Source organism: Peromyscus leucopus, chromosome 10, assembly GCF_004664715.2.
Source record: "Peromyscus leucopus breed LL Stock chromosome 10, UCI_PerLeu_2.1, whole genome shotgun sequence".
Taxonomy (NCBI): domain Eukaryota; kingdom Metazoa; phylum Chordata; class Mammalia; order Rodentia; family Cricetidae; genus Peromyscus; species Peromyscus leucopus.
In genome coordinates, this window is record NC_051071.1 from 14,557,960 (window position 1) to 14,569,670 (window position 11,711).

General features: G+C 48.6%; 1 protein-coding gene across 1 annotated transcript; it reads right to left on the minus strand.

The window, feature by feature from the left end:
* Positions 1 to 9,990: 9,990 nt before the first annotated feature.
* On the minus strand, positions 9,991 to 10,620 carry LOC114697924 (vegetative cell wall protein gp1-like). Its single transcript, XM_028876310.1, has one exon. It carries the CDS (start codon positions 10,618 to 10,620, stop codon positions 9,991 to 9,993), a length of 630 nt encoding a protein of 209 aa, XP_028732143.1.
* Positions 10,621 to 11,711: the final 1,091 nt, after the last annotated feature.

The window sequence follows — 11,711 nt, forward strand, 5'->3', positions numbered from 1 at the left end:
GACGGGAGACGGCAAGAAGCGGCCCGGGGTCTAGCCCATGCCGCGGCGGCCTGGGGGCAGAGGCTGGCCGAGGGGAAGTTGCCGTGGCTGGCGAGATGCGGGAGGAGGGCGCACCGGGAGGAGTACAGCCAGCCAGCCATGGATAGCGGGGCGCCGAGAGCAGGGGCGGCCGGCGGCGGGGAGCACCGCCCGCTCAGCTCGCTCAAGACATTTAATTGGATTGATGGGTTGTGCAGTGACTCACAGACTTTAAAGAGTCCTAGGGCAGTCCCCGCCCAGCTGGACCGGGAAGAAGCGGCGGGGCGGGCGGGGTAGGGGGCCGGGGAGAGCCGCGAGGGAGGAGGCGGCGGGGCGGGAGCGCAGCGAGGATGCCCAGTGGCGGGGCGCGCCGCCTTGACGGGCGTGACCGTCGACCAATGGCGGTGGGGCTCGCTAGGTGGCTGGCTTCGCCCCTGGCCCAATGAGTCTTCTAAGGACACTGTCGCGCACCGGGCGGGGGAAGGGATGGGGGTGGGGAGAGGTGGGTGGACGTTGAGCGGGGGGGAGGAGAAAAAGAGCCGCGGGAGACCCGCGGAGTCACTCTGCCCTCCTCGTTCTGGAAGTGCGCTTTCCACCAATCCGAGCGCCACGTGGGGGTGATGGATGCCGGCCCGTGGCCAATGAGGAGGAGAGGCTGGCGGGAGGCGAGGAGTGGGCGGGCCCGCGCTCTCGCTCCCTCCTCCCGCGCGGTCCTCCAGCCCTCCCGGCCCGGGTCAGTCACGCAAGTAACCGTGTGAGAGCGGGGACGCGCGGGGCGGGGCGGGGCGGGGCGGGCGGGCGGGGCGGGGCGGGGCCGCGGGCGGGGTAACCGGGACGGGCTGGAGGGGTACCGGCGGGTCCCTGGCGGAGCCTGCAGGCAGACCCTGCGGCCAAGCCCACTTTCCGGGCGGTCGGACGGAATCCGAGTGGATCCGATCCAAACTTGATCCGCGTCCACGCAGCGCCCACTCCTAAGACAGCCCGGTGGGCATGTGCACTGAGATTCGAGGAGGCAAGGACGCGAGGCGTGGCAATCACTTCGGCCCAGGATTCGCCCGTTTTGTGGGGCAGTCACCTAGGGTGTGGACAGGTTGAAACAGCTCCTCCGTACACACGCGTCCCTTTATTGGGTTTCTGGAAATGGCACTTCTTAACCTGGCGTGAACGACACTCTTCGGGCTTTGCAGTACTTGTGTGTAGCTTAGCTTTCTCCGCATGCCCCTCTGCACTCTCCCCCACCTCCTCACCTTGAACCGTAAGGTAGTGCCTCGGTGCGATGGTACTCGTTCCCGGAGCTATGGTGTGTCTCAATACTTTGGCTACTGTCCAGTAATCACTTCACAGACTTTAACCCTTTGCGTGCACTAGTACTCGAAGGAAGTCCCCAGAAACAAACACACTGGCAAAACCCATCTTCTTACCCTACAAAATGCATTGTTTGTTTTGGGTGTTGTTGGAAACGGGGGTCTTGTTACCTATCCCTGGCTGTCCTACTTGCTGTGTAGCCCAGGCTGGACCTTACACCTGTTTCATCCCTGCTGCCTTGGCGTCTTCAGATTCGGAGGTGATTTCCTGAGGCTTAAAACAATTTGCGTTCCTATTCAAATCTACCTCGAATATCCAACATCCGTTCCTGACAAAGTCCAGTAGTAGTGAGACAATGTTGCTGTAGGTTTTCGAAGTTAGATACAACCCCCATCCCCAGGTAACTGAAATCTACAGTGGTCTGGAAATCAGAAAAGAGAGAGACAAGGGCAAAGGTTTGCTCTAGTCACATTGGGGTCTTCCTCAGGAGTGGTCAGTTTAGGATACAGACCGTTCCAGGGCAGAGTTGTGACATGACCCTAACTCATGATTTCTTTCAGCAGCCCAGAGTCTGCTAATGAAAATGAGCTGTGCCAGAAACTTCTTGAAGCACACAACCTGTGTATGCATTTTCTCTTAATGGGTTGAAACCACTTTGGAGCTATGCAGGGCAAGGGACCCAGCATTGGTAGTAGGTGAACAGTATTGGTCAGGTCAACCTATGAAAAGTTAAACCAACCAGATCTCTCACAGTGGCAGAAACGCTGTGTTTCTAATCTGGGTTACTGTACTACATTTTATTTTATGCATATGAGTGTTTGATTATATGTATTAATGTGTGTTACATTAGTGCCTGGTACCTGTGGAAGCCAAAAAGAGGACATTAGATCCTCTGGAACTGGAGTCAGAGAAGGCTGCTCACAACTGTAGGTGCTGGGAACCAAACCTGGGTCCTCTGCAAGAGCAGCCAAGCGCTCTTAACTGCTGAGCCATCTCTCCAGCCGGCTGATGTTATATATAAAACCTTTTTCTTATATGAGGTCATTTTATAGATAGGTGAATATAATGAATTATTCTATAGACCACACTAAAAGCAGATTTTGACTATGTGGAAGATCTTCAAATTAGGATTAGCATCTTGTGGTAGAAGAGATATGGCTTACCTCCAGTCCTTACCATGTGTCACTTTAGAATTCTGTGCCCTGCCTCTTCCAACAGTTCTTAAAGTATAGAAGGCCCACTAGATTCCTGGGCCTCCTCTCAGGTCTCTAGGTTATTTATTTGCTGCTTAAGCAAATAGCTCAAGTGACCTGAGTATTAAAATACTAAACACTTCATTGGAAACCTCTGCTTATTCCTGTCTGTACTCTTTTCCTCTCACATCCATTTCTCTCATGTCTTCTACTTTATGATCTTTTTGTGATCACTTGCATAGTTCCTGTGCTCAAGTCTGACGGGAGACTGTTGCGTGACACTGTCCTTGAGGAGACAGTAACAAAAGTCTAATTACCCAGAGCAAATCAAAGTGACACTATCGTGTCCAACTTGGTGAACTAATGAATTTCTCAGGGTTTCTTAGAACAAGAGTATGGATAAGGGGTTACCTACAGGAATGGATTACTCAAGGGCAATTATGTTACAAAAACCCCACCCCAGCATGGGTGACAACTCATACCTGAAATCTTGGCGCCCCCTGCATGACTCGCTTACAGTCAGAAAGTCTCTCTCCTCCTCAATCTTCACTGCTTTTATAACCCCGGGGAGGGAGAAGCCTTGTGAATCTGGTATGTTTGGGGGACTTCTGAGACTTGTGAGTTGTTTACTTCCTGTCTTAATAAGCCTCCCTTTAGAACTTCCTCAACTCTCAGGAGCTTTGTAAAGGTCCATAAGCTGACGGTGAGAGGTGTGTGTTCACCACAGCGGTGCTTGTGACCGCGTGGTTTGGGCAACCTTACTGATGCTGTTGAGGTACACACACACACACACACACACACACACACACACACACACACACGCTGTGGCTCTTCTGTCTACATTCCTGGACAGTTTCTACTGCCATGGCTTCCCCCTCCGTTTCCTGATGTTCCCTTTCCAGTTTTAAAGAGTGGGTGCAGCCGAGCGGCAGCCCTAACATGGAGCAGTCCTGCCGCTCAGCGGCCCCTCCTGCCCACCCCTGTTTCCTAGTTAGAAACAACCAAGCAGTCCAGGACTTTTAAAAGCTTTATTTCAAGACTAGCCCAAACATGTTTACTTCTGGGTTGTTGTACACGTCTTAGAACGTGTGGGTGCTGGTCATCACCACAGTGATAAGCAATGGCTACAGCGGTGCCGTCCACCCTGAGCTGGGAAAGCAGCAGACACAAAGGCCTTTTAAAGCTGGCCCAAAGGGAGAGAGAATTAGCTGTGGAGAGTCAGACTAGACAGCAGGTGCAGCTCCCTTCTGAAATCAGGACTGACTGATTGACAAGTGAAATTGTCACCAGGCAGTTTGGGGGTACATTCAGGGTGCGGCTTACCAAAGGCAAGGGTGGGTGGTGGAGAAAATCTCTTACAGTGTTTTCCCAGCACTGTTAGGGTATATATCTCTCCTCCACAGGCAAGCTGAAAACAGTCATTTCCCACAAAGGAACGTCCAGAATCACCCCGCTGGTTATGGATCCTGCTGCTTTAAAAGCTGGGCTCCGCTGATTCTGTCCTTAATGGCTCATTACTGGCATACTGAACTCCGACCTTTAGTAATGGCTACAGCTTTTCATGGCCCTCAGATGTTCATATGCAGGAGCAGGGCCTAGGCCTAAGCTGGGAGTTCTCCGGAAAGGTACATGGTGTGATTAAGATGAGCTGCCTGCACCCCTTCCTGATGGGCTGAGAAACTTCAGGCAACCCCACTAGCTATGGGTCCCCCAAATCCACAGAAGCCAGACTGGGATCCTGTAGAGATGATTTTTGGAAGCACATTTCTCAGGCTTCCCACTTACGGTCTCCACTGTGCGTCACCACTTTCCGATACTGGACCACTCAGGTTCATAAGCGTAACCTAAAGGGACCAGTGTCTGTACATCTGCCCTCCCAGGATCTGTATGGGCTCCATTACTGCGTTTGCACATCGACCAGGGACAGCTTCGCCATCCCACAGGTCTGAGGCATCGGGGTCCTTGACTCGACTGTGCTCATGTTAACAACAGGCATTCACTCAGGACTTATCTGCTCCCCTCCACTGGGGGGTGTGAAAATAAAGTCAGGGTAGGATCTGAACCCAGTGTATAGGCTTCCTGTAATCTGTTGTAACTTTGGGAAAAAACAATAGCAAAGAAAAAATTACCCTATTATCCAGAAATAGCTATTAAATATTTGGTCTATATGTGGTTTTAGGTCTATTTAAATATATCATAAATATCATATCATTGAATATGATTTTTGAAATAAAATGTTTTTTGTTTTGTTCTGAGATAGTCTTGTAGCCCAAGCTGGCCTCTAGCTCACTTATGTAGCCAAGAACACATGCACCACCATATTCAGCTTCTAGAACATGATTCTTAGTTTTTGGTACTTGTGATTGAAACCATGGCCTTGCTAGTCAAACACTCTCCTACTAAGCTACATCCTTGGCCTCAACTTTGTTTTTTTAAGGTGACTATTTGGCTGTGGGTGGTGTGAACAAACAATTTTGGAGAGGAAGATCTCCCGACAGAGGACTAGTCAGGAGATAAATCAAGAATCCTCGAGGTCTGTGGTTGGAAGACAGAGGAGTGACTTGGACAATGTTATCTCAAAAAAGACAACTTTAAATGAAAAAAGCAGGATTCTGCTTCTTTGTGGTTTAAGCACAAGCAAGGCTAAACATGGTTTTAGAAAGCCACGTGTCAGCATTCAGTCAAGTTGGGTGTTCCCTGTGCCTGCATTCCTACTTAGTATGGAAGGCTGGCTCACCCAGGACGATCACAAGATCGAGGCCAGCCTAAGCAGCACAGGAGACACTGTCTCAATGCTAATATTAAAAAAGAAAAGGGGGTGGGGGCAGGTGGTTGTGTGGCATAGTGGGTGAAGATACTGATACCAAGCTTGACAGCTTGATCCCTAGGACCCACGTGGTAGAAGAAAACCAACTACTTGCTACAAGTTGTCCTATAACCTGTGTGCCATGGCACATGCAAACTTATACATGCATACATACACACACACACTAAGTAAATAAATAAATAGATGATGGATGGATGGATGGATGGATGGATGGATGGATGGATAGATAGATAGATAGATAGATAGATAGATAGATAGATAGATAGATGACAGGTAGATGGAATAAAATTGAAGGTTTTTAAAGAGAGAGGAAGGGGCAGGCAGGGAGAGAGCTCAGTCAGTAGAGTGCTGATTTCTAGAGTGCTTGCCTCGAAAGCACAGGGACCTGAATTTGACCCCCAGTTTAAAAAAAGAAAAAAAAAGTCTGAGCCTTGTGGCATTTGTTAGTCCTAGTGCTGATGAACTGGAGAGAGGTGGATCTCTAGGGATTGCTGGCCAGCCAGCTGAGCCTACTTGGTGAGTTCTAGGCTGGTGAGAGACCTTATCTCAAAAAAAAAAAAAAAAAAAGGAAAGGAAAGTGGTGCTCAATAGCTGAGGTTGACCTCTGACCTCTGCATGCACATACACATATATAAACATGCATATAACGTGCAAAAAAAAGGAGACTGACAAGAAAGAGAAAAGGATGAAAAAGGTGACAGACTGCTTCTCTGCAATGAGGGGGGCTTGGATTTCATCCCTATTTAAAAATAAATAAAATAATAAAAAAAAAAACAACCCAGGAAAGTAAAATTATGAACACAGAACCAAGAGAAGCAATCTTTTAAAAATGGTTATTATAGTGGCTTCTTGGGGCTAGTATTGCTCTCTTTATTAAAATGGGTGGTAGACACATGAGTATCTCTTTATAATGGTGAAATGTACACCTTGCTTTTATATACTCTTTGGTATGCATGATAGAACATAGGCCTATATGCAAAACATCAGGCTTCGTCAACCTCAACCAAAAACTGTAAGGGCTTCGGCTATCCCAGTGGCTCTTCCTCAGAAAGCACTCAAATCACCACTCACAGAATTTAATCTTGTTGCTCGTAAGCAACTGGCAGGAGCGCATCTATCTTTAGAATGGTTTCTGAGCTGAGACGGGCAGGAGACACGGAGTCTGGATACAGAAGCACGCAAGGAAAGCAGTGGGGCTAACCAAGCACAACCAAGCACGGTGGAGCTAGGAGAGTGTCTGCCAAGGGAGTGGGGCCCACGTTCCTGGCTCCCAGGGCCATTTCCTCCAACCAGACGCCGAAGGAGAAAAGCCGGGCCAAGTGTCGCCAGGGTCTCAAGTTGTCCGAGTGACGAGGTGAGGCTGCCCACTGCCATTCCCAAACCACAAACCCATGTGCAGTGGATTGGGAAAACAGATAGATACTCGAACAACTTGAGACCCAAGAAACCATTTTAAACCTCTCCAGATTCCAGTGATAATTCTATTTTGAACTGTTTTCTGCCAGACTCTGGGAGAATGCTATATCCACATTACTCACACGCAGGTGAACGACAAAAACCATTTGTTTGTCCAGAGATCTCCCCCTCTGCCCCCAGTCTTCATTATAGTAGTGACCCTTCACAAAGAATTCAGCAGACCCTCACCCACTCGTGCTAATACCAACCAAAGGAAGAAACATCCACAGTGGAACGGCACAGCCAGGAGGGCTCGCTGTCGTTCCAACGTGTGTGCATTGTCAGTTTCATAACAAAAATAGAAGCACTCTCTGCACATCACCTCACTGGGGTATTTTGAAATCTCACTGCTTGATCTATAGCATAGGAAGACATTGTGGGAAATAAGAATTTTGATTAACAGTCCATTGTTTTAAATGTGTGGTGATGTAAAACAGATGAGTTATAAATCTCAAATAATTATTTTATAATGGATACTCAGTCTGCCTCATTCCCATCCACAACATGCCACGGAATAGAGAAAAAAAAAAAATCTGCACGACAGCTCCTTTTGAAGTGCTCATAACACAATTCTAGGAACCTTTCAGCATGTGATGCTTCAGGGTGGGTCCAGCTAGGGTAAAGAACTCTGAGGACCAGAATGTAGCTCTTAGTGGTTTCAAAATAACAACAAACTAACAAAATAACAACACTCCTCAGCACAGAACTTCCACAAACGCTGAATATCTGCAGTGTCTTCTGAGGGCTTCACAGTCTAGAAAAAGAACAATCCAAAGACTTGCCTCCAAAGATTAACATGTCTATAAATGAAAGAGAGGGCCTAGCATATGTACGTAGATTTATAAAGGAATTATAAGTACTTTTAGTTTAAATTTCAAGATGCTCATGGAACACATTTCAGAAATAGAAAAGGACAGATAATAGACATAGTTTAGAAATAGAATAGAAAATAGTTTCGCTCTCTCTCCCTATTCCCCTCCTCTCAGTTACCTACCAGGAGGCAAGCACTGTGGCCTACCAGGAGGCAAGCACTGTGGCCTACCAGGAGGCAAGCACTGTGGCCTACCAGGAGGCAAGCACTGTGGCCAGTTTCACATACATAAAGTGTATAGAAGTTAATATATACATGAGTGTGCATCTTTCTAATGTAAATGATAGTAGTGTATATTGTTTCTGTTCTTTGCATGTGTGTAAGATGAGGTTTCTCCATGCAGTCCAGGATAGCCTTAAACTCTTCATTTAAAAAAATAACATCAAACTTTCCTTTCTTTTTCTTCCTTCCTTCCTTCCTTCCTTCCTTCCTTCCTTCCTTCCTTCCTTCCTCCCTCCCTCCCTCCCACCCCACCCCCAGCCTCACTCACTCTGTTGACCAAGCTAGTCTGGAAGCCCTGGGCTCCAGTGTTCTTGCCTCCGCACTAGCTGAGACTGTAGATGTGTCTGCACCAGGCTGTTTCTGTCCTTTTCTCAGTACTGTGCCTTGAGTCACTTCCCTGTTAGTACTGAAGGGCTACAAAGCAGGTCGTACTGTGGATGTACCACATACAGAACGTTTATGTTGCTTCTTGTTGGTTCCTAGGGCAAGCACTGCAGCAACCATGACCTCCCATGTGCCCTACATGGGAATACTGGAGTGGAATTGCTGTTCCAGGTACTTTCTGTTGTTCTCTGGGAAGGCCTGGCTGTCCCAGAACTTGCTCTGTAGACCAGGCTGACCTGGAATTCACAGAGGATCCACCTGCCTCTGCCTCTCAATGCTCAGATTAAAGGCATGAACCATCACCACTTGGCTATGTGTTCTTTTTTTTTTTTTTAAATTAAAAGCTTTAAAATAATTTTTTGGTGTATATGAGTGTTTTGCATGCATGTATGTATGTGCATCATCACATGCATGCCCTGTTCCTGGAGGAAGCAGAAGAGAGCGTCAGATCTCCTAGGACTGGAGTTATAGATGGTTGTGAGCCACCATGTGCTGGAAACTGAACGCCAGGCCTCTGTAAGAGCAGCCAGTGTTCTTAACCACTGAGCAATCTTTCCAGCTCCATATGCACATTTTAAAATGTGATAGGAATCGCCAAATTGACTGTACAAGGTCCTGCCATTAAAAGAATATTTTATAATGCATGTACCAATTATTGTGGTGGTCTTTTTAAAGTACGTACACGGTGCTCTCCACAGGAAAACCACGTCATCTCGCGATCACCGACTTCCCTGCAGTACTTTCATAGCCTGTGTGTTAGCAAGAACAGCATATTGTACTTTCTCTGCTTGCATTTTGAGTTGCGGATCTACCCTCATGGGGACTAAGCTGTGGTTTGCTAGGCTTTTAAAAACAAACCTGCAACTGGCGTTGTCTATTCAAGCCTTTTTCTTGAATCTAAATTACTCTGGGATTTCTGGAGTTGAGAAAGTGAAACTGAGTAGAAGCCAAGACGAAAAGCTAAAGGTCAGGCTTCCTCTTTAGGTTGACTGGAGAAAACAGCAGGGTTATGAGAAATAAATTAACAGCCTTAAATTTTCAGTTCTAGTTACTACAAACTTTAATGTGACTAGGTAGGATTGATTTTTAACCATTTATAATTACATGAATAGTGCACATGTAAAAGCATAAAATCAATAGCTGAAAGCCACAGTTAAAAAAAAAAAAACTTTCCTGTCATTTGAAATGTGTAATATTGTCCCTTTATTTGGGTTCCTTCTCCCAAATAAATGCTACGTTTAGAACTGTTAGATTTTAGTAGATTCATAAAACCATCTAGAAACCCAGAATTCAGCCAGTTTAGGGCTTCTTTGGCCTGGTTAAATTCTTGGAGAATATTTCGCGAACTCACAAGAGACAGATCACATTTACTTGACACGTTTTGGGCGCATGTAAAAATAGTCGCGCAGGTTTTAAAGCTTTAGAAAACTAGGGATTCCCTGCGCCCGAGAAACGCTAGGACCTGCAGTTACTCTGCTAATTGGAACTGGAAGAGCACACCTAACAGAATTCCTCACTGCTGTAGGTTAAGGTCTTTGGTCCTCGGTGAGATTTTTTTCACGTACGATGAGGAAGCCAGGGAATGCTAGGTTTGCGGTCGGCGGGGTGGCTATAAATAGAAAGTGATGTGTTCTATTGCCAGGAGGGTGCGTCACAGAGTCCCTCCAGCAGCTCAAGAGCTCCGGGAAGCCACCTAGTAACTAACACTGCACCATTCAAGTCGGCAGGGGCTCCGGCTGAAGGGGCTGGGACAGCAGGGGGGGTGGACAGGAGGGGCGTGGGCTGCAGGGGGCGTGGGCAGGAGGGGCACGGGCTGCAGGGGGCGTGGGCAGGAGGGCCACGGGCTGCAGGGGGCGTGGGCAGGAGGGGCACGGGCTGCAGGGGGCTGGGACAGCAGGGGGCGTGGGCAGGAGGGGCACGGGCTGCAGGGGGCGTGGGCTGCAGGGGGCGTGGGCAGAAGGGGCACTGGCTGCAGGGGGCGTGGACAGGAGGGGCACCGGCTGCAGGGGGCGTGGGCTGCAGGGGGCGTGGGCAGGAGGGCCACGGGCTGCAGGGGGCGTGGGCTGCAGGGGGATGCAGGAGGAAGGCACTAGAGGGATGCGGGCTGCCGGATTGTGGGCTGAAAGGGCGCGGGCAAGAAGGGCGCAGACCCCGCAGACCGGAGCCTCATTGGAGTCACAAGCGAAGCACAGGCGGTCCCACCCGGTCCCACGCTGCGGGGCAGAGGAGGAAAGAACAATAATCCCGAGGTCTCGAGTGGCGTTGGATACGAACGTCTGGGTTCCCAGCGCACGCCATTCCCCACCGAGCAGTTGGGTCCTGTGAAACCCACAATCTGAAAGCATCTGCTGGGCGGAAGAACTCCCTTTAGCCTAGACAGAGAAGCCGCCCCAGTGCCACACAGTGCGTGCGTGCGTGCGTGCGTGCATGGAGTCGCTGTTGAAATTTCCACCGGCATTTTTGTAAATGGCCTGTTCTGGGATTCCCCCGCCCAGGCGCCTGTCTTCACTCTGCATGTTCCTGCAGCTCGACCCTGTCTCTCTTCCCGCTCTCTGTCTCTCCATATGTCTGTGTGTCTGTCTCTCCGTCTGTCTCTGTCTCTGTCTCTCTCTCTCTCTGTCTCTCTCTCTCTCTCTCTCTCTCTCTCTCTCTCTCTCTCTCTCTCTCTCTCTCTCTCTCTCACACACACACACACACACACACACACACACACACACAGGGTCTGTGGCTTTGCCCCCGTGGTGCACTGTTTATTTTCCTCTCCCTCTCGGCCCCTCCTCCACCCAGCTTTCTTTCTGACTGATGACTTTGTGGTCCCCTTGCCCTTTTCCACGTGTTGGTTTTATTTCTATATCTCGTCACTTACTCTATCCAACTCTTTCTATTTTTCTGTTACAGCTGCATTACCTTTTCTTCTGCCCTAAGTCCTGAACTCAAGGATTCCTGGAAACAACCCAAGAGTTCATAGCATGTTTGCCTCAGCAAAGGATGCTGAATTGCACTTGTAAGGATTACACTCAGGTTGTGCTCTTGTAGCTGGAGAAGTCACAGCCCTCTGAACTGTCTGACGTGTTTGCTTAAAGTAGGGGGGAGGGGCATGGTTCCAGAAAAGAAAGGGGGACTTTTGTGTGTTTGGTTGGTTGGTTTTGAATTCTCAAAACAGTTGCACTGTATGGCCCTGGCTGTGCTGGAACTAACGTCATAGATCAGGCTCAAATTCAGAGATACCTGCCTCTGCCTCCCGAGTGCTGGGATTAAAGGCGTGCGCCGCCGCCGCCACCGCCGCCACCCTGCTACAGGGCACATTTTCAAGTTAAGATTTTATAGACTCCATTTGCTTTTTTTGTTTGTTTATTTGGTTGGTTTTTTTTTCTTTTCTTTTAAATAGTTTACCTCTTAGCTGTTTTTTTTTTTTTAAGATTTATTTATTTATTAT

Excerpts from the sequence above, each read along its gene's own strand:
- LOC114697924 (XM_028876310.1), bottom strand. The coding sequence starts at position 10,620 with ATGCTTTCAGATTGTGGGTTTCACAGGACCCAACTGCTCGGTGGGGAA.